Below are 26078 nucleotides of genomic sequence, written 5' to 3'. Positions count from 1 at the left end.
TCTGGTGTTGAGTGGTCTGAGTGTTTATCTAGACACTGCTGAACTTTAATCAGGATACCAATCACCACACTGGTTAAAAGGGGGCAAAAAAAAAAAAACATGGAAATAGCCAGTGTTTTGTCAGAGGACAGCCTTCCCTGGTGGAGATTATACCTTATGCCAAATTTAGCAAGACAACTCAGCTGCTGTTTCCCAACATACTGTAGCCGATTATTCTCTCATTGGCATAGATACATACACCACACTGATAAGCTACATTGTTTTCTTTTCACACACACCTCCTTGCCTCTGGGGTAGATTTACTAAAGCTGCTAAATATGAACAGTGGTGCTGTTGCACATAGCAACCAAACAGATACTAGCTATCATTTCTCTGTTTCACCCTAGAAAATGATAGACAGAATCTGATTGGTTGCTGTGTGTAACACCACTACTTTTCATTTTTAGAAGCTTTAGTAAGTAAATCTACTCTCCGTCTCAACCTCTTAGTTGACATTACTCATACAATAACTTTTTATTTATTTTCTTCTCTTTAAAACTAGAAATCTCTCAAGTAACTGTCTCCATCCAGTAAAAAAATCAATTAAAATAACAATGTCACCACACAGGATATATGGTGATGCTTCTATTATGTTCATTGGAAGATCATAACACACACACATACACTGGTGAGGTACTTTCCGGTTTATTGTGACGATATACAGACATTTATAGAAAACAAAAGTATAGAGCCAAGGGACAGATACACAGATTTTTTTGTTTGTTGTCTTTTAAGGTTTTGCAGCTCCATGTGATTTGTAGAGTCTGTGCTGTGCTAATGTGGTTTTTGTCACAGTGAAACAGTTCTTAAGCCAGTTGCATGTGAACCTGACTGAAATTAGTTTTTTTTGCACTTTCACAAACCAGGGTATATGGTGGTGGATTTACATGATACAATGTATGATACAAATGTCATAACACCAATGCAGCACTTAAATTGTTCAAAAGGCATATTGTCCTCTAATCATTTCCATCCATCATTTACAACTTAAAAAAATAAAGCTGCTTTCTGTATATATAATATATATTCTATGAGTCTAAGTATGATGTTGTATAGAATGACACAGGCTGACTGCTCAGAATATGCCGACGTGATTATGCTTGGTGCTAGGCTTATAATCTGCCCCACTAGTCAGCGAGAGGTTCCAGAACGGTGTCCTCGTAGGGAAGCAGATAGACGGATCTCCATGGGAGTTGAGGTCAGACGTAGAAATGTTGGTGAATCTGGAGTAAATTCTCGCTCCGAGGGATCACATACAAATGAAATGGGCTTACAAATTGTCCAGCTTGGCCCGTTTATTGGTTCTAGATAGATGCTGTATGGTTAGAGGAAAAGAATAAGTTACATAAATGGCACAAAGACACTATAACTATAGCTGTATCTACCAACTGCATAGTATTAGGTTTGTAGCTGAATGCATAAAATAACTTAAACTGGACCTGCACTATATTAAAAGGAGTATGGCAAAATTTACTCAACTAAAAGGGCTTAGCATACATTAATTTTCAATAAAAGTTATAGACTATAAAACATAAGATAACAATACAGATAATAAAAATATTTCAGATAATAGTAATAGTAATAATTATCCTAACAGTTTAAATGTACAGAATATCTATCAAGGACTTATAAAAGACTAGTTGCTGCCCGTGGCTTCTCCCACGATGAAATTGCTTCTAACATTTTTTTTTATTTGAAGAGTTATAGTTGTATTGGTTTACATAGGGGCCCTGTTGCGGGAGTGACCTATATGACCAGCATCGTCTTCACCCACCACTCACACCAATGTCACTGTGTGCCCTGTGCACAGACTGCTACAGATGTGTCCACATACATCTTTCCTCGGTGCGCTACAAGTCGAGTTACACATAACGCGCGAGACCAGTGTGACTCGGTATTGCAGAGTGTCTTTCGTGCAACCTTTTACTGTCAGATGTGTCCTATTTGCATAGCGATGCAAATAAGAGGCACAAGTAGCTTCTGCTGATTAAAACGATATGCGGCATGCCTATATACACTGTGTGCTACTGCAGGTGTATCTGCATCCAAAATGCTACGTTCGTGTGTCAGCGGCTGTGATACTGTAACGTATCAGTTCACATGTAGATACACCCGCAGTTACACACAGAATACAGGCATGCCGCATATCATTTTAATCAGAAGCTGCTTGTGCATCCTATTTGCATCGATGTGTGAATAACACGCATAAAGGTCGTACATAAAGACGCTTGGCGCTGCCAAGTCACGCCATGGCGCAAATAGAAGGACTGTTTAACACGCAAGGAAGCTAGATGTATGAGGACACATCTGTATGTAGCCTATCCTATTCAACTGAACGAGGGCCCAAAGCACCTCTCCCCCACCCCCTTACCAGCCGTGCACAAGGTGTCACACCTATCTTTTGTATTGATGATAATAAAGTTTGTTTCATCTCAGCTGAGTAATAACAAAAACAAGTGCAGGTTATATCTGGGAGTTTCCACTACAAAATGTGGTGATGTGAATATCGGTTCAGTCATTTTTACTCCAGCTTGGAACAGACAGACACAACATTCTTATAATATTAGTATAGATATAGTTTCTAGGGCTACATGATAACCTCAGGATTCCATTCACTTTATTTTTAATCAGTCCCTTTATTCTCTGCAAACAGTAATTTTTGTACCACTCTACTCTGACATGTTTCTCATTAGAAGATTTTTCTCCATAGTCTTTGAAAAAGTCTTCTTGTGAGAAGAAATAGAGTGCTACAAAGAATTAGATATGAAGAGAATCAAACCGCTTACAGGGGATCTATTCATGTAGCAGTGAAAAGCCGTTTAGCTGAAAACAGGGCTTTACACTGTCTTTGTCTATTCATAGAGCGGCTTACCGTAGAGAAAGCTATTCTTTCTCCTGTCGCGCCTCTGCTTTGTTTAAGCATCACATAACCATACTTTAGTAAGGTGAGTGCAATTCATAGAACGGAAAACTCAGCTCTCTGTTCCTCTGGTGCGTACAGATCCCCCATCTCAGGATAGCGTAATCTGTGCAGCAAATAGCAGGGAACCAGGCACCCAGCGCTGGCTCCGCCCCCCGTAGACCAGCGTCCTTTGCAGCAGGTCTGGCGTGACCTGCTGCTCTTAAACGCCGGCGCATGCACAGTAAGAAGACGACATATCAGACTTCCAGGGATCGCGGTGGTGACATTTACCGGAGGAAGACACCAGGCAGTTAAGTGTACATGAATGGCTCAAAAAAAAAAATCACTATATAAATCACATCGATGTGATACTATAGCGATATTTTTTGGTAGCCAGTTCATGTTTTACATGAATAGACCCCACAGTATTAAAAATTATTCAGAACTGAATCCCTTCACATCTGCTTATTTATTTTGAAGACTACCCTGGGTACATCGTCCCCAGTACAGCACAATGGGTTAACAGAATTGCTGTTTATTATCATGTGGCCACCTGCAATGTAAAATGTGTTATTACTATGTTCAAACAGATATGGATGGCATGTTTTACATCTAACAGTAATATATGGATTTACCGATCTACTAGGTATTAAGCAAATTGTGTGCCGTACCGTTCCTTGCTGGTAGAAATGTGGTGCCAGCTCCAGCAGCCATGCCGACTCAACTGCAGTCACATCCCGCATGTAGTATTTGTTGCTTTGGATCACTTCACTAAACAGCACCCTACATGTAAAAACAGTGTTATCTAGACTGTCATGCTTTAATATTAAAGCAGAACTTTTTTTATTCCAGAGATGTATATACTACTACTATATATACTATTTAGACATATGAAAATGAGACATGATTATAAGTTGCTTAGTCCTCAAATTCGAAAAGTTACAGTACATGGTTTTACATATAAAAAGTTTGCTGTTCATATGTCTACATCTTTCTTTAATACAAAAAATCTTCAAGTCTTTGTGAAAGCAGGAGGGCAGCAACTAGATTGTGAGATCATCAAAATGCTTTTTTCTGATTTTCTATTGATATGTAATGAATTGAAACGTGTGCATAGGTTATAAAAGGAAGTAGTTTATTAACATGAGATGGAGATATATAGCAGTTACCATGTACATGGAAAGACAATCATCCTCAACTAGTCAACAAAGTACTAGTAAAGACATTAATATCTTAAATGTTCCCATCCTAATGTCAGTTTTTTTTGGAGTAATGCTCACTTCTTGTACCCCACAAAGGAGGGATCGACTAGGAGAGCACTGTAGTAATTTACTATTTAGCTACTACCATTTGCCCCTTGTCATAGCTTTGCTATGATCTCCAATACTATGGTCTCAACACAATAGCAATGGACACTGGGACTTTAACAATTACAGCTCATGATAACATGATGCCTGTGGTAGGTGACAGACAACCATAGCGCTCTACTATGGGTTAATCCAAATCGTTCTTTCCTTTGTTGGGGAATGGCTTCTTAACCAACAAGGATGTAGTCACATTATTCCAAGTTGGTTCACAATAGCGCTGTGATGTACTAAACACTTTTGATCGTGGAACGCACTGTGTTAAAAAAAAAAAATATATATACAAAAAAAAAAAAAAATAGAATTTCTTGATTAGACTATGTAGTCCATAGGTGGTAGAAAGAAATGAGAGTGCTGAACAGAACAAGTTGTCAGTGATTCTCCTGTTATTTCTACATGGTTAATACTTGTATAATTATTTCAGCCATATATTGGATTCACTGTTACAAACCTGAAAAGTCAGTATTTACCTCATTCAGAGTGAAAGGTAGTGGGTCTTCCTGTGCAGCAGCCCCCACTGGTTATTTGTTACTAGCTCACCATATGTGTTCACATAAGAATTAGATTTGCTTTGATGTACTGTAGGCTTTAAATTCACAATTGACTAAATATTGATAGGAGTAAGGCAGTGCTAGCGATTTTTCTGTACTGTTATTCACTAGAGCAGAGGTTCCCCAACTCTGCTATTACAGTCCAGGTTTTAAGGATATACATGCTTGAGTACAGGTGACTTAGGGCCTGATTCAGACCCACTCGCAAGCGGCTGTCCGCTCGCAAGTGGGTCGATGTTGTGCACTGCGCATGCGCACGACGGCGGGAGCTCCGTCGTGCGCATGCGCCAGACGCGACGAGCGAAGGACTTTCCTTTGCTCGTTGTGTCTGATCAAAGGGGGCGTGCTGTCGATGTTGATTGACAGCACGCCCCCTTTGGTGGGCGTGTCGAGGGCGTGCCTCCCTGACAGGGGCGTTCCCAAGGGAACGCCTACCGTCAGAAGCCGGCCCACTGACATCACTAGTGATGTCAGTGGGAGTGATTTTGGCTCTGATAGAGCCAAAATCACTCCGGGCCTTGCGGTTGAAAAACTCAACCGCAGGCTCCGGCTCGCAGTGGCGATGGTCGCGATGGTCAAGACCATCGCGGCCATCAAACTGCACGCTCGTATAGGCTGTGGGTGGTGACCCACAGCTATACGAGCGTCCAAGAGGACGCTCCATAATTATGGAGGGCGGCCCTCATTCAGAGCGTGCGCTCTGCTCAGAGCGTACGGCTCTGAATGAGGGCCTTAATTAGCAGTTTAGAAACCTCTGCACTAGAGGGTTAACATTTGTTTTACTATAGCTGGAAACACTCTTACAGCAGAGCTACTACCCTAAAACACTTAATAAATAAGGTACATAGGTGAAAAGTAACTATCATTATCCAACTATTAAACAGTCACTACTAAAGATTAGAAGTGATAAAGGAGCTTAGTATAAGACAGTATTCTACAACCATTGTGATCTCATAGGTCCTCTATCCATACTATGCTTTAGAGCTCAGAAATGTTCTGAATGTAGGATAGTGGTGACATGACTATTCCCATTTTATAAAGATTTGGCAGAAAGGTATACTTACATTACTGTAATTTGCATATGGTTGGCACACAAAGAACGTTCATCTATGCTGCACAGGGACATAAACAGGATTTTTTCAGCGTACTCACCAGCTTGGAGGTTTCTCTGCATATAACACAGATGTTGGGTGTATATGTAATTCATGACCATCGCGAAGTGTCCTTAGAAAAAGAAGACACAGAATAGGACTTCAGGTTCTACGTAAAATTTCAACTGTATCCGGCATTTAGTTAATAGTATCTGCACTTTGAGCTGCATGTATCTTCAGATGTGCAAGATGATATCTATCAATATATCCATGGCAAAAATGAAGCCATCATCAACATGAAAGATACACCAAACCTATGAGACGTTCAAAGAGACATCCTAAAAGGTCCATGATATGTGCCCATGACATGCGCGCTCCCACGGGTCATTAGCAGTATGACACATCCCCCCCCGTTGGACACAGCAACGGAGTGCTAGGAAGACATCATCTAATGTAATCCGGCTGTATAGACACATGCAAATAAAAGGTGGACACATCTATAAGGTGCATGGTTGACTTGTGACTGTGCACCCCTACTGTACAGAACTTACAAGTGAGCAACCCTGATACGCCTCCTCAAGTACAAGGGGTTGCAATTCTAAGATTTGCTCAGCTCAATATACATCTGTGAGTTGTGTGCAGGTGAAATCATTTTAAGTCGCATTTTTAAATGGTGCAATTACCTGTAAACTCCTGTGGAATGAAGCTTGGCAGCATTGGCAAAGAATCCAGCCACAATACACCGCAAAATGGGATCCGGGTCTCCTAGAATCATCAAATAAAAATATACAGTACAGAAATGCTTATAAATAGGATAGAAAAATGTGCCTTAACCCAATCTCATTTCCCACTCAAATCTAGTATACCATGTACAAACAATGGACCTAGGGCTCCCCTCGTCATCACCAAAACTGCAGCACACAATCTCCAGTTCGCAATAGAGCTCACCTTCACTGGAATTCTTGGGCACCTTGAACTTGCTGAGAAGTTTCTTTAGCTGTTCCCGTACTGTGACTGCTCTCATCAGCCCCTTGTAGTTTAGGAAGTGTTGCTGACACCACTGAGAGCTCTTGTTAAACTGAAAAGGTGACAGGAGACACTCTAGAACTGTGCAAAGCATATTATTCAGGATATACACAGTGCTCACTAGACACATCAATAAGGGGAACAGGTCTTTAAAATAAACTGATGAAATCACAATTAAATCTAAAAGCCAATTTTGCATATATGAAACATGGAGTTACAATTGAGTGATTGACCTTATACCAACTTCCCACAGCAGTTTTGCTTCAAAAGTAATATGTGCTAGTGTCCTTTCACCCCTCAATCGCATCAGCAAAATACACACCAAACAGTGAGCTAACGTGTTGCTTAATTAGGTCATAAGTCAAAGTGGAGCATGATCAGCTGATGTTTCATATAGTTATTCGCATTGAATCTTGCAGTCACTCTACCTGACTATGGCCCTAAATACAAACTCATCAATCAACTGGAAGCATCTCTGACCAGAGAGGTGTTAATCCTCTGTTTACTATTACACCTGTCTCAGACTGAAGAGTCTGGATTAATACTGAGAAGCCTGGCTACACATTTTATAATTGCTTTTACACAAACTGTACGGTTAATAATAAAAATTTCCCCACAATCATTTGCACCCAGCGATATTACAGTCCTAACCAAAAACATCATAACTACACTACATCGAAAAACTAAATGCAATGTGAAATTTTATCTTGACTTGCCATACTTTTTCTGACATATCATGGAATTTCCTAAGTAGGCCATTCAGATAAAGGCCTAAGGCATGACTAACAAGATACCTCCAATTAAAAAAAAAAGATGGTAGTAGAGTACAATTCACTGCTGGCCAAATCCCGGCAACGTCAGCCCAACGAGGAGAAAATCCCGATAGTCCTAAAGGTAAGTATAAACTAATTCTACCACCTAACCCTAAGCCTCCTTTAGGGTGCCTAACCCTAACCTCCCCCCCTGTGACTAACCCTAATCCCCCCCTCTAAGTGCCTAAACCTAACCCCCCCCCCCTTGCCCGCCGCCTAAACCTAAGTCCCCCTAACCTCCCCCTGGGGGTGCCTTACCCTAACCCTCCGTCGCCCTAGCCTAACCCTAACCTTCCAGGGGGGTGCCTAAACCCTAAGTCCCCCCCGGGAGCACCAAACCTTACCTCCACCTCCCCCCCCCCCACCCGCGGTTGTCCGCGCCCAGCATCCGATCGGGATGCCGGGCGCTGGTCTCGGTAAAATGACAGGCGTCTAGATTTAGACACCTGTCATTTAACCCTCGCCAGGATTAAGTAGTTGGGAAGCAGACTGTCGGCATTGTGATGGCCGGCTTCCTGAACGTATACCGTAGAGAAGGGTTCCAAAAATGGTATTTGAGCTTATTGCACAATGACGTATAGTAAGCAAAGTTTGTAAACCTTACAGTATGTATTTGAAGTTCATCAAATAAACCCAATTTAGGGGACAAAGTAAGAGAATTGGGTTACTTGCATGTGATGGATCACAAATTAAACTGGATATAAAAACCACGAGAAAGGAATGATCATAATTTGATGCTCTGAAACGGTCTAACACAGAGCAAACAATCTAGTTAAAATCCCTGCGACTTACAATAACCACCAGTGAATGCCAAAATGTCTGTTTGAGCGGTGTAAAGTACACTGCCACTGGAACCGGGAGCAGTGGAGACAAGTTATCTGGAGGGACAAACCCTACTTCACAATCTGCAGATTCAGACCAACCCTATTTAATATGGTACGCACCCCTCCCCACCCCCTACACAGGATGCTCCTGACTGACATCATCTTCCTCCATTACAGGTTTTCACTCAGACACCTGACGGTAGTATGCCTGCGCTTTCCATCAGTGAAGGGCCTGTAGTGCTGCAGCTGTTGTGAGTCAGCATAAGAGCAGCTCCTCAGAAGTCCCACTGTCCCCCATCACCTCTCGTTGGCACTCTACCCATGACCATCTGACAGTCTGATGGACGAATCTGAGTTTGGGGATGCCAGGAGAATGCTTACTGCCTCAATGGTTTAATGACAGCTATAAAAGGTAGAGGGAGAAGATATAATGGTCTGGGCTGCAATGGCGGAGTTTGGGAACCTCTGATATAGATACAGAGATATATCAGTGGTGTAGTATTTGCATGCTCATATAAGGGTCTCCATACAGCATGTTCAGGTTAAAACAAACCAAATGGTGCTTTACTATCGTCAGCATACAGCAACAGAAAATAGAAAACAACCTAGCCCCCATTTAGTGCACTACCTCACTTCTTCAGTCCTATCAAAGGCAGCTAGTCTGCGCACAACTGCACGCAAAGTCAGTCCTGCCTGCTTCTAGCAGTTATGGCCCACTGGCTTGCTTGGCTGCCATAGCCTCACCAAGGCTGTATCCTCTGGGCCGCAGATAGGTGTGGTCACACCCCTTTTCAAACTTGTTTGGGTGGCTCATGGCACACATTCAGTGGCTCACCAGCGCCACCTAGCTTCATTCTACCACAACACACACTAGTATGTAACTGTGCCCACCACAGTGCCAGTGAAACCTGTGGGGAGAACAGGAGGGGGCAGGTACCTTCCAGTTTCTCACTATGCGTACGCTAGATGGGCACCAAAACCCATTCTATGAAATGTATAGGTTTAGATATCTATATAAATCTTTAGATCTACATCAATCTTCTATGGACCTATAAGGAGGGTTCAGAGTTAAAGTGAACCAAATCCAAGAGAGTCACTTTTGAGATGGATTGGAGGCATGTATAGCAGGAGAGATCTCATGATGGTTTTCTTTTTTTAATTCACAGAAAAATATGACTTTCACAAAATGGATTTGCTTCACTTTAACTCTAATCACTACATAGCTATCTATAGATCTATATGTATCAGTAGACCTATATCTATCAGTAGATATAACTGTAGATCCATCAATCTATCTTGCTGTAGATTGATCTCTCTCTAGCTGTAGATCAATCGATCCATCCATTTGGCACACCGGTTTAACTGCTTGTCTCTGCAAATATTTAGTCATTCATGTGACAACAACTTAATGAATAAAAGCATGCATACATTGTCAAGTTGTTTAGCCCAAACACCAGAATTGGGAGGAGATATGATCCAAGTGACTTTGCATGTGGAATGAGTTTTTGTGCTAGATAGGGTAGTTTGAGTATCTTAGAAACTGCTGATCTCCTGGTATTTTCATGTACAACAGTGATCAACAGTTCTGTGTGCAAAAAAGCCTTGTAAATGAGAAGTCATAGGAGAATGACCAGGTTAAGCAGACATGAAGTCCACAGTAACTCATATAAACAAGCATTACAATAGGGATATGCAGAACAGCATCTCTGAATGCCCAGTAGGTCGAACCTTGAAGTGAATGGGTTACAGCAGTAGAAGACAATACCGGGTTCCACTAAGAACAGGAAAATGACACAGGCTCATCAAAACTGGATAGTTGAACATTGGGAAAAACATTGGCCCTCATTCAGAGCCATACGCTCTGAGTAGAGCGCACGCTCTGAATGAGGGCCACCCTCCATAAAAATGGAGCGTCCTCCTGGACGCTCGTATAGCTGTGGGTCACCACCCACAGCCTATACGAGCGTGCAGTTTGATGGCCTGCGATGGTCGTGACCATCGCGACCATCGAAACTGCGAGCCGGAGCCTGCGGTTGAGGTTTTCAACCGCAAGCTCCGGAGTGATTTTGGCTCTATCAGAGCCAAAATCACTCCCACTGACATCACTAGTGATGCCAGTGGGCCGGCTTCTGACGGGAGGCGTTCCCGTGGGAACGCCCCCGTCAGGGAGGCACGCCCCCAGCACGCCCACCAAAGGGGGCGTGCTGTCAATCAACATCGACAGCACGCCCCCTTTGATCAGACACAACGAGCGAAGGACTTTCCTTCGCTCGTCGCGTCTGGCGCATGCGCACGACGGAGCTCCCTCCGTCGTGCGCATGCTCAGTGCAGAACATCGACCCACTTGCGAGCGGACAGCCGCTCGCGAGTGGGTCTGAATCAGGGCCATTGTCTGGTCTGACGAACCTAAATTTCTGCTGAGACATGCAGATGTTATGGTCAGAATTTGGAGTAAACAACATGAATCCATGGATCTATCCTGCGTTGAGTCAACAGTTCAGGCTGGTGATCGTTTAGGCCATTTACTACCAATCTGAGCACTGTTTAAATAGCAGTCAGTGGGTAAAATATTCACAAATGCTCACCTTGATAAAAGCCTCAAACACATTTAACATGGTCAGATGATCCCCCTCTTCCACTGCAAATTTCCGATGTTCTCTAGTCTGTGAACAAAGAAAGGTAAGGAATATTTACAATGGCAAAAGGTACAGCAAAATAGGTAATTAATAGGTCAGCTTACATTTACTTTCACTTCCTGTTTTCCTTGTGATCACATCAACTGTACAGATTACATAACACCAACTAAGCGGAGCTATATGCACATTTTATCCATATACTTATAGGACCATCCAATAATACATTGTTCAGGGTTAACCTGACACTAGTACAGCAGTGAAACATTACCTCCTCTTCATTACAGACAGCTCCCACATCATTAGAATACAGGTATAAAAAAGCAGAGACTGGGTTTCTGTGACATTACTGACCTAGCTCTGTGTATCAATCAACCTATCCACACTCCCTGCCTGCCTCCTTAGATAGAGAAGCACCTCTCTCCTAGCATGGCAATCTGCGAGAAGTAGGCATGGTGGATATCACTTAGTTCATTTCAGATTGTGGCTCTACTACCTCTTAATGTGGAAACAAACAATATAAGGTTTTACATACCTCCACAGGTCTCAAAAAACAATATAAAAAGTCAATATAAATGATAGTTTTATACTTTTTAAATGGGTTTTCCAATTTAAGACAAAAGTTTTTTAACAATTATTAAAATAATAATAGTACTTTTTCCAAACAGATCTGGAATAGAACACAGATCAGTTTCAATGCACAGGATACAGTTGTATTCAGAGAGAAGTTTTCAGCAATAATGAGCAACAGACGGCCTGGCGAGCCTTTACTCCCCCCAGCTCTGTGCTATAACAAAGCAGAGAATAAGACTGAATGTTAGCTGCTGGCTTCTGCGGCACATAGTGGAGGAGGAGAGGGTACAGTGTACTCTGCACCTCAGGTTATCAATCTTTCATCTGTAGCTGTGCAGGGGAGTAGTTTTAAAAACATGTATATGTGGCATGTGCTGAGGCTGTTTTGGAGCAAGTGGAAGATGAAGTTGAATTTTAGGGCAACTAAAGGGCATGTGGAGGAAATTTTGGAATAAAGTTATGTGGATTTGCCACGGTTGTGTTTTAGGGCTGTCATTCATTCTTGAAATGAAAGTTAATGTTCTCACTTTGAAGGATGGAGAGTGACACATTAGTATAGCTGTGTCCTCCTACATCTATCCTCAATACGCCACGTAGCGTGACATGCCTGGCATGATTGAGCTACCTGGTCCTGTGAGACTCTGCTAGCATCGGGTATCTTTATTTTGCCGAAAATGTGTCCGAGTCAGAATGCGAAGCAACTAGGACACCCCAGGAGACTGCTGATTTGATATGTGACACTTGTATAGCTGGTTGCGACCGAGTCTGTAAACAGAACTTGGCAAGGAAAAGCAAAAAAAAAGCTGCGGCAGTTGTGTCGTAGCACTTTGCATGCTGGTTCAGAGACTGTCACACAGAGATATACAAGTGTCATATCAAAGTAATTAACACAGCCTCCTGGTGCATCCTAGTCGCATCCCATTACAGCTTAGATGCATTTTCGGCAATAAAAAAAAAAAAAAAAACACAACATGAAAAAATAGACACCCGGCGCTAGCAGTGTTTCATGGGACCTGGCGCGCCAAGATGGGCTGTTTGGCTCAAGAGAGCACAACTGTATATATAGTATATTAAATTTCCATTCACTGGTTTTGAGTAATATGCAATGGTAATAAAAGTAAAAAAAAGTATCTTCTAAGAGGAGCGCTATGATGAAAAAAAATAAAACAGAAAAAATAAGCAAAAAAATAAAAGTAATGTACTCTGTAAAAGTTGTAAGAAAGCATGTAAAAATGAAAGATTCACAGTGCATGCATGCCAGTACCAATTCAATTCCTGTGTAAAAAACATATCTACTATAATTACCGTATATACTCGAGTATAAGCCGACTTTTTCAGCACATTTTTTATGCTGAAAAAGTTCCCCCCCGGCTTATACTCGAGTGAAGTGTAGCGCTGACTGGACGGAGTTCGGTCAGCGCTACACAGCACAAACACACAGCCGCCGGAGCCGGCAGCTGTGTGTTTGCTGTAATCAGCAGCCGCTGAGAGTCTGTCAGACTCTCAGCGGCTGCTGCTGCTCCCACTGCGGGAGCCATCTTCCGGCTCCCGCAGTGGGTAATGGGAGACACGTCGTCATGACGACGTCTCTCCCATGCAAAGCGGCCGGAGGAGCGGATAGCGGCGGGACCAGGAGCTGGAGTTTCAGGTAAGTGATTTTTTTATTTTTTATTGTTATCACATCTCTCTCTACTGGGAGGGGGGGGGACACATACAACAGGGGGCACTACCAGGGGGCGATTACTACAGGGGGCACTACCAGGGGGGATTACTACAGGGGGCACTACCAGGGGGGGATTACTACAGGGGGCACTACCAGGGGAGGATTACTACAGAGGGCACTACCAGGGGGGGGGATTACTACAGGGGGCACTACCAGGGGGGCATTACTACAGGGGGCACTAAAAGGGGGGATCACCACTGGGGATACTACCAGGGGGGGGGATTACCACTGGAGGCACTGAAAGGGGGGATTACCACTGGGTGCACTACCAGGAGGGATTACTACAGGGGGCACTACCAGGGGGGCATTACTACAGGGGGCACTAAAAGGGGGGATCACCACTGGGGATACTACCAGGGGGGGGGATTACCACTGGAGGCACTGAAAGGGGGGATTACCACTGGGTGCACTACCAGGAGGGATTACTACTGGGGGCACAACCAGGGGGAATTACTACTGGGGGCACAACCAGCTGCTGCCATTTCCCACACTAGGCTTATACTCGAGTCACTAAGTTTTCCCAGTTTTTTGGGGTAAAAGTAGGTACCTCGGCTTAGATTCGGGTCGGCTTATACTCGAGTATATACGGTAAGTCAGTGAAGAATACACAGTGGCATAGGTGTACTTTCTTACATTAAATAACAGGACTGCTACACACTATGCAGTACTGTGTTTCAAATCTAAAGGGGCTTACTATTCTAATTCTACTCACCGCTTGAGCTTTTTGGTTTGCAGGGAAGACAAAGATATTCTGTATTTGCATCATGGCTGCAATGCTTAGAACTTCAGCAGAACATCCAAAATTTCCTGGGAAGTAAAATACATTACTTGATAATTACAGGTATGTGCTCAAAAGGTTCTATCACCAAATCTAACTAATTTACATGGTTATACTTGTAACAACTCATGTTTATAGGAAGACCGAAAAGACTGCATTAAAGGGAGATATATTAAGAGAAAGAGAGAGAGAGAGAACCAATCAGCTTCTGTCATTTTAAAAAGCTGTGTTCGAAAAATGACAGTTAGGAGCAGATTGGCTAGTACTTTATAGCTGGGTACACACCATACAATATCATCCGTTGATCACTGATTCAACGAACACTGTGTAATTATATGCAGCATGTAATGATGCATCAAGACCTCTTACACCAGATCATGCAGTGTCTCGTTGCATCACTTGTCGCATTGCTGGTTCGCACAATCATATAGTGTGTACCCGGCTTTTTTCTCTCCACTTTATCGCTCTCCAGGATTTGATAAGTTTCCCCCAGTGGTAAAGAAAGACTACTATAAAAAAAATATATATATATATATAAGAGATTTTGGTACTCACCATTAAATTAGTTTCTTTGAAGTAAGTCACAAGGGACACTGGAGTACGTACTATGGAGTATAGATTGGGTCAAGAGAGGAGCCGGCACTTTAAGAATTTAATCAGTGTGGCTGGCTCCTCCCCCTCTATGCAACCTCTCATACCCAGCTAAAGAACTGAGCCGAGATCAGACTGAGAAGAAGCAACTCTAGAAAAGGAGGAGCAGAAGATGAAACAGAACAGCAAAACAACAGTGACAGCCTGGAAAGATAACAGTCACACCAGAACACAACCAGAGAGCAGAGCAGGGTGGGCATCCAGTGTCCCTTGTGGCTTCAAAGAAACAATTTTATGGAGAGTACCAAAATCTCATTTTCTTTATCAACCACAGGGGACACTGGAGTAAGTACTATGGGGACGTCCCAAAGCTACCCGCCCGGGAGGGAGAGCACTGCGACACCTGAAGAACAGAACGACCGAATTGAGAATCTGAAGGCGCAAAGGTGTCAAACCTGTAGAACTTAAAGGTATGAACTCCCAACCAAGTGGCCGCCCGGCAAAGTTGACAAAGAGAGACTCCTCTGGCAGCCGCCCAGGAAGGTCCAACAGAACGCGTAGAGTGCGCATAAATGGAAGCTGGTGGAGGTTGAGAGGCTGCCAAATAAGCTTGATGAATTGTCAGGCAAATCCAACGCGCCAAAGTCTGTTTAGAAGCAGGTCAACCACGCTTGGCCACATCATAAAGAACGAACAAGGAATCAGACTTGTGCAAGCCAGCCGTGCGATCCACATAGATACGCAAGGGTACTCACCAGCGGGCGTTGGGATCTCCTGCTATCGGGCTTCTCGTTTCGGGATTTGAACCGGGGCTGAACACAGGTATTACATACTGATTCCATTCTAACTCACGGTCAGAGGCTTCCATCAGGGCAATTGCCCCGGTACCGGAAGAGTAGTCTTTTTGGACAATTGGGACACAGACGAATCCACTGGTGGCGGGGATTCCCACCCAGCCCTATTTTCTGAGGGAAAAGGGTAGGATGACAGAAAACATTTTGAGATCTGGAACCTCTTGTCCGAATGTTTCCAAGCCACCGCTAGCTGATCATCTTGTCCCTGTAAAAAAGGAAAAGGGTTAGATGACTTCTGTGTCTTAGAAAAAAAAACAAGAGATATGGTAAGAACTTACCTTTGTTATCTCTGTTTCTACGAAGTCCATAGGATCCACAGGGTTGACCTTGGGGTATAACTGGATCTGGATCCACGAAGGGCACCACGCAGTTAAAGCTTTAGCTGCTCCCAGGATGCACTTGGGTCCGTCCTCCCCCGAGCCACAGGCACCTCAGTTGGTAAGCAGCCAAGGCCGGAGGAGGAGACTAAACAGAGAGAAGGAAGACTGGAACACACAAGAAACCATACTCACAGAAATGGGAGACGGAAAACCGGTGACCAGCAACACAGCCCATTTGAAGCCAGGTGCGTCAGGGCAGGTGCCCTGTGGACCCTATGGACTTCGTAGAAACAGAGATAACAAAGGTAAGTTCTTACCATATCTCTTGTTTTCTACTTCAGGGTCCATAGGGGGTCCACAGGGTTGACCTTGGGGATGTCCCAAAGCAGTTCAACTAAGGACGGGGAGGCTCCTGTGCAGAAAGGAGAATCCTGCTCCCAAAGGATGCATCCTGAGAGGCAAAGGTGTCAAACGCATAAAACCTCAAAAACGTCTGAATGGAAAACCAAGTGGCTGCCTTGCAGAGCTGAACAGCGGAGGCACCACGTCTAGCAGCCCAAGAGGGACCCACAGACCGAGTGGAATGAGCCTTAACAGAGGCTGGAACAGGTAAACGTTCCTGTATATAAGCCTCCCTAATAACAGAACAAAGCCAACAGGCTAAAGTTTGTTTGTTGGCAGGCCAACCCCTCTTATGAGAACCAGAGGACAAACAAAGAATCGGACCTTCTAACAGAAGCAGTCAGATCAACATAAATTCTGAGAGCACGGACAACGTCCAATGAAGCCTCACCAGCTCTAAGATCAGGGGACTGAAAAGCTGGCACCACCAGTTCCTGATTGATGTGGAACTTAGAGACAACTTTAGTCAAAAACTCAGGACGAGTGCAAAGCACTGCTCTGTCCTGGTGAAAAATTAAGAAGGGGGGACTACAGGAAAGTGCCCCCAACTCGGATACCCTCCTGGCCGAAGCAATTGCCAGGAGAAACACAGTCTTAAGTGTTAACCACTTGAGGTCAACCGACTCAAGAGGTTCAAAAGGCCCCAAAGAACCACCGCCAAGTCCCACGGAGCCACTGGAGGCACAAAGGGAGGCTGGATTCTAAGAACACCCTGGAAAAAGGTGTGAACGTCAGGCAGTGTAGCGATTCTACGTTGGAACCACACAGACAGAGCCGATACATGAACCTTCAGGGATGCAAGACGTAAGCCCAGGTCAAGAGCTGACTGCAGAAATGCCAAAATCCTAGAAACCCTGAACACCTGAGGATCAAAGTTTCTGGACTCACACCACTGAAAGTAAGTGTGCCACACTCTGTGGTAAATCCGTGCAGAGGCAGGTTTACGTGCCCTCAGCATGGTACTGATGACAGAGCTTGAAAAGCCCCGGGACCTTAAGACGGCTGTCTCAAGAGCCACGTCGTCAAAGACAGCCGACCCAGATCAGGGGAAAAGGCAAGGCCCCTGAGACAGCAGGTCCCGACGTTGAGGCAGAAGGAACAGGGCATCTACGGACAAGCTCCTGAGGTCGGAGTACCAAGGACGTCTGGGCCACGCTGGAGCCACCAGCAGAAACGTGCCCCCGTCCTGTTTGATTTTTCTTAGTACCCGAGGTAGCAGGGAGATCGGAGGGAACAGATACGCTAGGTGAAATGTCCATTTCACAGACAGCGCGTCCACCAGGCTTGCGCCTGCGTCCTTTGTCCTTGAGCCATACACGGGTAACTTGTAATTGTGACGGGAGGCCATCAGGTCCAACTCCGGCAGTCCCCATTTGTCCACGAGAAGTTGAAACACCTCTGGGTGAAGTGACCATTCCCCGGGATGCACGTCGTGATGGCTGAGGAAGTCCGCCTCCCAATTGAGGACTACCGGGATGAAGACTGCCGAGATTGCTGGAAGGTGGCACTCCGCCCAAGCCAGGATCTGAGAGACCTCCGACATCGCAGCTCGACTGCAAGTTCCTCCCTGGTGATTGATGTACACCACCGTGTTGGCGTTGGCGGATTGCACCTGAACTGCCCTTCCGTGAAGAGCGGTGCCTGACGACAGCAGAGCCCTGTACACGGCCCGCAGTTCCAGCACGTTTATGGGAAGAACTGCTTTCTCCGCAGACCAACGGCCCTGAAGGGACAACGAGCCGGTCACTGTCCCCCAACCCCGGAGACTGGCATCTGTTGTGAGCAGAACCCAGTCCGGGATCCAAAAGGGGCGACCCTCAATGAGATGAGCTGGCTGAAGCCACCAAGCTAGAGACTGGCGCACTTCCGAGGACAAGACCAGAGTCTGGGATTGGATCCGGTGAGGTAACCTGTTCCATTCCGATAGAATCTTCCCCTGCAGGGGCCTGGAATGGAACTGGGCAAATTCCACCATGTCGAATGCCGACACCATGGACCCTAGGACTCTCATGGCCGAGTGGACCGACACCCTAGCACTGCTCGGGCAACTGTGTATCCGCAGTTGTAGGGAGACACCTTTTCCAGAGTCAGGAAAATCCTTTGCTGACGAGAATCCAGAAGGGCTCCCAAATGAACCATCCGTTGTGATGGGATCAGAGATGACTTCTTCCAATTTATCAACCACCCGTGTGCCTGAAGACAAGCAATGGTCAGGTGGAGATGTCAAAGAAGTACCTCCGGGGAGCTCGCTAGCAGAAGAAGATCGTCCAAATTCGGCAGCAGCCATATACCCTGGCCCCGAAGGTGGGCGGCCATAATAGCCATCACCTTGGTGAACACCCTCGGAGCCATGGAAAGGCCAAAAGGCAACGCCCGAAACTGGTAGTGATGTTGCAGGATAGCAAACCTCAGATACCACTGGTGTGCAGGTGCTATGGGCACGTGGAGATAGGCGTCCTGGATATCCAGGGAGACCATGTAATCCCCGGGTTCCATTGCCAGAATGATGGAACGTAATGTTTCCATCCTGAATTTGGGAACCCTGAGGTATTTGTTCAGAGACTTCAAATTCAGGATAGGACGAGGAGAACCATTGGGCCTCTATACCAGAAACAGAGTAGAATAGTACCCCGTCCCGCGTTGAGACTGCGGAACGGGAACAATGACCCCTGCTTGTAACAAGCATTCTATAGCTACCTGAATCTGGGAAGCTTTGGTCTTGTCCAGAGAAGGACTCGTGCAAAAAAACTGGTGGGGCGGCCTGAGCCGAAAGGACAGGGCGTACCCGAGAGACTAATTCTCGAACCCAGGCATCCGTGGTGGTATTGCGCCAGCACTGGGCGAATTGGAGAAGTCGGCCTCCCACTCTGAGGTCCCCCAGAGGGAGGCCCGTCCCATCAGGCAGTAGGGTTTATCCTCCTGCTTGGAAGAAGGGTGCCGAGCACCCCATGCCTGTTTCTTGGGCTTGGGTGCGGCCTTGGTCGCTGAATGTCTCGGGAAGGACTGACCCTTGGCCTTACCTTGAACCCGAAAGGACTGAAAGGCAGAGCTCCTTACCTTGGTCGGCGCTGAAGCCGAAGGAAGGAATGCCGACTTGGATTTAGCCAAAGTATCTACTATCTTGTCCAAGTCCGGACCAAATAGTAACTCTCCATTAAAAGGCAAGGCCTCCAGACCCTTTTTAGAGTCCGTATCTGCTCGCCAAGACCTCAGCCACAAGGACAGACGAGCAGACACAGCTGCAGCCGAAACCCTAGAGGTCAGCAGGCTAGCATCCAACGACGCTTCCCTTATATAGGAAGCTGCATCCCTCATTTTCCCAATTAATGCTCTCTGGATATCCGGAGCATCTTCTGGAAATGAATCCTCCAAAGCGTTAGCCCAGCTCTCGATGGCTTTAGCCACCCACGAGATGGCCATGGACGGGCGCACCACCGCCCCTGACAGGGAGTAAATGGATTTCAAACAGATCTCTACCTTCCTGTCTGTGGGATCCTTTAAGGAGGAGATAGACGGCAACGGTAGCGTAGCACTCTTAATCAAACGGGTGACATGGGAATCCACCGCTGGTGGGGTCTCCCACTTCCTGCAATGAGCTTCAGGAAAAAGGTAATTAGGTGCCAACCTCTTTTGAGGCTGGAATCTCTTACTGTGCATCTGCCAGGCCCCCGCCATATGATCCGTCAACTGGTCAGACAAGGGAAAAACACTCGAAGTTACCTTGGTCTTTTTAAAATTAGGGTACTTAGACTTAGGGGCCGGTGCATCATCCTCTATATTCAGGATAGCCCGAACCGCCCAAACCAATGCTGGCACATTTATGGACGACTTAGTCTCCATCTCCTGGGCCATGGTGTCTGAGTCAGAGTCCTCGTGGACTTCTCAGTCATCTGAGGACACATCCGAGTCACTACGGGGCGCTTGGACGCCTTAGAGGGCAAATCACTCTGCAACATCGACTGAAAAGGTGAAGATGAGGCAGCCAAACTCTGCACAGAGTTAGAGAGGACATCCACCCATGGTGGAGGAGCCGCTTGATGAATACCCGGAAAAGGCACCACAGACTGCTGCGTCACAGGGGGGACTGGACATACACAGGTAACCCCGCATAAGGACCCACAGTCCGAGACCTGGGGGGAGACTGCAATAATTGCGGAATACCCGGAGAATGGGGCAACGCCCTGATAGGTACTGCAGGCGGAACGGCTAAACGGTCCACAATTGACGCCAGCACCTGTGAAAACATCGCCCAAGGAGGATCCTGCGACATAGGGGGTTTAGAGGGCCCAGATACCAGCTAGCACCGCCTGCACAGACCATCCTGAGATAGTTCCTCCCTATCCACTCCTGCAGAACAGCGTCTGCAGGAAAGCAACACAGGAGCCATGGAGTGCTCAATTTCCTTGTCAGACATGACACAATAAATATGCAATAAATCTGTATCTTCACAAGGAAGACACCAGCGCACTCACAAGTATGCAACACAAACAGTCCACGATATGGCACTGTGTAGCATTAAACTGTATGTGACCGACCTCACAAATAGTTGATTTATATAAGTGAGGTCTACAGAAAAGCCCTCCCCCCCCCCCCCACACCTATCGGGCCGTAGGAGAAGAAAAGGGACAGGTAAAAGCTGACAGTAAGCAGAAAAAGCACAGACAGGCAGCATTAGCACTAGTCACATACAATGCAGAGGACATGTTATATATACTCACTGCACCTTTACACTACAATCAACCTCCCAGATTCAGTGTCTGGGAGGGCTATAGCGCTGTGTACACTGTCCTCACAGGGAAGAGGTACGCAGGGGGACAGGGTCAGTACCGACGTGGGAGATCTGCTGCGTTGATGCCTATAGAAGATGGCCGCCGGAGAGCTCTGAGGAGAAGTGGCCACAGTAGAGCAGCTCAGCGACGCCAGCACACGAGAGAAGGTGCGCTAAGCTGAGGGGAGGAGCCGCTAAACCAGGGAAGGCTGCCTCCCCTGGCTAGTGTTTAACCCCAGGGATGCAGGTTCCCTTCCGGTCCTTACACCCTGGTGGTCCAGCGGTCACGTGGGGTATTCCTGCGAAGGGGGAGCCCGCCGCCGGTCTGTCCCCAGAGATCGGCAGCAATAGACTGCATTTTCCCCGTGAGCAGCGGAAGCAGCGCTGCTCGCGGCTTACCTTGTCCCCGTGAGCCCGGCAGCAGTCAGTGGGAGGTCCCGGAGCCACGCTAGTACTGACTGCGGGGTCCCGCTGCGATCCCCAGATCAGTATTGGCGTCGCAGCGCCAGCAGGGATGTTGGAGTGGCAGCTTGGACGTCCAGATGGACAGTCTGATGCTGCCGCTCTGAAGATAGAAAAAATAAATAAAATCTTTTTTTATAAAAAAAAATTACAAATAAGCTTAGAGGCTGCTACTGCAGCCCCTCTGCGCCAGGGCGACCCGACTCCGGCCGGGCACCAACTAAAACTAAGGTGCCTGTGGCTCGGGGGCGGGGTATAGAGGAGGACGGACCCAAGTGCATCCTGGGAGCAGCTAAAGCTTTAACTGCATGGTGCCCATCATGGATCCAGATCCAGCTATACCCCAAGGTCAACCCAGTGGACCCCCTATGGACCCTAAAGTAGAAAGGATGACTGAGCTGGGGACTCATCGTCCGTTACCTTAAGGACTTGACGTATGGCGAGAATGAGAGCTTCCAACCCCTGAAGATCGACGTCCAGCTCCTGAGGATTCTCCTCAGCCAACAACTCCTCATCTGAGTCCTGTAGGAATTCTCCTTCCTCTACCTGAGAAGCACGGTACTCCTCTAACTCATCTGATTGCAGAATCGCCGGAATAGCTCTCTTTCTAGGTGGCGGTTGTGGTGGCTCCTGACCCTGTGATGAGGAGCTTACCACCTGAGCCCAATTGTCCATTGACCGGGCTAATGTCTGCACCCAGGCCGGTTTAGTCTGCTAGGCCACTAATCGCCCAGAACTGGAACTCTGCGTCCTGGAAGCTTCTCTTTACGTTTCTGCTAACTTCGCAGAGAGATCTGACATAACACCTGTCAGTGTAGAAATCAAAGGAGAGGTCCTGCACAGGGGCTGGCCTGGATGGAGCAGGGTCCCCCGTATCACACAACAGAGTCCCCTAAGTGAACTTAGGGCCCGATTCAGAGGCGCTCGCAAAAAGCAAGCGCTCGCTCTGAATCAGGGCGGGCGCTGTGTTTTTTTTTAGGAGCGGTGACCACCCACAGCTATAGCGAGCGGCCATGATGATGGTCACAATGGTCAAGACCATTGTGACCATCGGGCTTGCGACGAGACTCTTGTGGTAGGGTCTCGTGGCCGCAAGCCCCAGAGAGCTTCTGGCTCAAATAGAGCCGGAAGCTCTCCCACTGACTTCACTGGTGAGGTCAGTGGGGCCGCCCACAAACGGCAGGCGTTCGCACGGGAACGCCTCTGTTTGTGAAGCCACCCCCCCGCCGCGACTACAAAATTGGGCGAGCTGTCGATCAACATGGACTGCCGCCCCTTTTGTAGCTAGTCCCGGAGCGAGTGCTTTTTGCGCTCGCTACGGGGCGTGCGCACTGGGCCACCATCGACCCACTTGCAAGCGGGTCTGAAACAGGCCCTTAGAGTTACACTTCTTGCAGGCATATAGCTTCTGTGAAGCTTTAGACACTGCTCCCTCGCCTGTCATACTGAACACCCAGGAGACAGTACACTCACTGCCCTTTAGAAGAGGATGCTGTGAGCAGGAGCTGGAGGAAGAAGCTGGCAATGCAGAGAGCCCTGGAGCTGTGTGCTGGGGTCAGCATTTCTGCAGGCAGAAGAGCTGACCAACATGGCTGCTGCATGGGAACAGGGCGCGGGAGACAGAGAGAACCACGCTCTTCCTGTCTAGCTGGCCCGTAGAGTGGAGGTAGAAGCTCCACCCCCTCTTGATTGACACCCTGCCCATGTAATGGCCGCCTGTTCCCAGACACAATGCGATGCTGTGTAAGTGCCCCCACATAGCCAGTCTTGCCAGTGGCCGGGAAGGCTGGAATACTCCCAGAGGCGGGGAGTCATGGGGATCTGGACCCATCGGCACGCAGCTGCGGTGGATCCCCACAGCACCGATGAGCTACTGATTAGGGACCTGGACGCAGGCATAAGGAAGTGGCGGCGGTCCCTCCGGCGGCTCCTACTGCACAGGCAGACGGGGACTAACTATCTGCAAGAGTCCTCAAGGATAAATAAATATTAAAAATACATATATATTACAAGCGTAGATGCACAGGGAATCCGGCTCCCTCAAGGTACAATTCTTAAACTGGGGATGAGGTAGGGGGGGCATAGAAGGGGAGGAGCCAGTCACACTGATTAAATTCTTAAAAGTGCCGGCTCCTCTCTTGACCCAATCTATACCCCATAGTACTTACTCCAGAGTCCCCTGTGGTTGCTAACAAAAAAAAAAAAAAGATCTTTCTACATAGAGTAAATTGAGCTGATGAGCATACTCCCATTTGAGTAACATCTTGTGTGAATTTATGCTCAGAAAACGAATGAAAGCAAAAAAGTCCATTGCTGTGGAGCCCCACCTGTTGCCAGATTACCATAACTTATTTTTCAACATGACCTTGATTCCAATCTGAGTTTGGATGGGGTTAGGAGTAATGGCTACCAAGTCTGAGCCACAATAGCAACTGTGCATACTGCCCAGGTTCCCCAGCTGCTACGCATGCTTAGCGCCTCCAATTAGGACTCAATGCATGTTTATCTGACTTCTGGAGCACAGCCTCACGGATAGCTGGACAGGTTTAAGTATCTTAATATTACTGTTGGGACATCCAACCAGAGTAGCCGTGAAAGTTGTGAGTACAGTATTTTTAATACAATTCCATGGTGAATCAATTGTAGCCATATGTAGTCAAAACTTGAAGCAGACCATTATTATGCAACCCATTATTCTCCAGTTGTTGTGGAATTGCATAGCCCAGCATATTTAGTATGCTGGGGCTTATAGTTCTACTACAGATGGTGCCTACTAGGGTCATGGGAGTGCTCATGGGCACTATGAAGATCAAAAATGGTGAGTAATTAGAATGCCGTGGGAAAAAATGTGCAGGAGAAAGAAAAAAGCAAGTTAATTTGGCAGTGTTAATTTAATGATGGCAGAGCCCCCAACCCAATATCTTATTTGGGGCCCCATGAGTTTTATGCTGGGTACACACTACTAGACGATATGCAGACGACGTATCATCCACATCATCCAGTGTGTACAAACTATGTCACTGACGTTGCATGCTCTCGCGCGCCGTCAGCAACATCGTCTGTCGGGCCTGCAGGCAAGTCTGACGGGGGCCAACGTCAGCGGGGGTCATGATGCCTAATGCAGCATGGCCCCCGCTGCCGCGCCGTCGCTCCCGACATTGGCAAGTGTCTATGCCTCACGATAGGTCGGCTGGGTACACATCGTTAAATGTGTACCCAGCTTTAGTCTGGCAGCAAAGCATTATTACGGATGGTTGCTGGTAGTTACCAGCTATCAGACAATAGCTGAGAGGTATTGTCACTGGCATTTTAGAAAATATAAGCAGCTGATTTAATATAACCAGGGCATTTCAGCAAGACGCATTCCCTTAAAAATGAGCTGTATGACAGTAACTGTACATTACAATAAGGCTTTTACTCAGGCTGTACTATTAGCGTTCATAAGTAGGAGTACACCAAGAGGCTGAAGGAGAAACAATGCAGGCGGCACTTAAAATAAATGAGTATTTCCGGCGTTTAATATAGAAATTCACTACTCAGATACCGCTCATAAACCAATGTGCCTATGTCTGCAGTGACCCAAAAATCAAATGAGGCTTATAAGCTTATTATTTGATCACCAGGGCTTGCAAGTAGCTATAGATGCCCACCTAAAACTTACCAGACTCCAGCAGCATCTTGGCAAACATAGGATTAAGGGGGAACTCTGCCATTCGTACACCAAGGGGCTCAGTCAGACGACAGTGCTTATCCAGGCCTAGAGAAAAAACACAAATGGTTTCAGATTAGTCTGTATAGATGGCACTGTAATAATCCACACTCTGGATGGTAAACACATTGTGTAGTCGCATTGTAACGCACAGAACTTCTGGCTCTCCTCTGCCCAAAGCCCAATGGAGAGATCTGAACCCTTCCATCACCAGCGTGCTGCCCAGCTTTCCACACCATAATATGTACCAGAGTAGCAGATAGAGGAAGCAACGTGCAGATCATTTATACTACTGCTTAGTCCATTTAACTGAGAGCCATGCACTATTACATATCCTGGCCAGTACTAGACAGAGGAAATAGGAAGACATAGTGCCATAATTCTTTAACAATTAGCATAATTAAGTTTTTAACAATATAAAGTAAGGGAAGGGATAAACAGTATTTTAATGGCACAACCCTTTAATAAAATTCAGACAGAAAAGGGAAGTGATGTCATGAATCGGGCAATCCTCACCTCCTAATGCATACAACAACTCCAGCGCCTGAACCATTGACTGAGCAGGTGGTGGCTGGATGGGAAAAAATAAAAACACACAATGAAGCAAATGTATAAATATATATATAATTTTATTCACAATTAGAAAATTGTAAAAG

The 26078-nt window shown here is 46.3% G+C and overlaps 1 protein-coding gene across 2 annotated transcripts in view; it reads right to left on the bottom strand.

The window, feature by feature from the left end:
* Positions 1-668: 668 nt before the first annotated feature.
* DHX35 (DEAH-box helicase 35) overlaps positions 669-26078 on the bottom strand; it is a 48228-nt gene continuing 22818 nt past the window's right edge. Inside the window, exons 14-22 of one of the 2 annotated variants that reach the window (XM_088480792.1) lie at positions 25939-25993; positions 25375-25470; positions 14251-14345; positions 11195-11272; positions 6896-7025; positions 6631-6712; positions 6009-6080; positions 3613-3724; positions 669-1354 (exon numbers count right to left, since the gene is read on the bottom strand). In XM_088480792.1, the coding sequence (XP_088336918.1) occupies positions 1310-1354; positions 3613-3724; positions 6009-6080; positions 6631-6712; positions 6896-7025; positions 11195-11272; positions 14251-14345; positions 25375-25470; positions 25939-25993 (765 nt within the window). In that variant the 3' untranslated portion in view covers positions 669-1309. The other variant, XM_088480793.1, reaches the window with a different exon arrangement.

This window comes from Taudactylus pleione, unplaced genomic scaffold (assembly GCF_031769625.1).
Source record: "Taudactylus pleione unplaced genomic scaffold, aTauple2 ptg000256l, whole genome shotgun sequence".
NCBI classification, from domain to species: domain Eukaryota; kingdom Metazoa; phylum Chordata; class Amphibia; order Anura; family Myobatrachidae; genus Taudactylus; species Taudactylus pleione.
The sequence above is the reverse complement of the archived record's forward strand: the minus strand, read 5'-3'. Positions and strand labels throughout refer to the sequence as shown.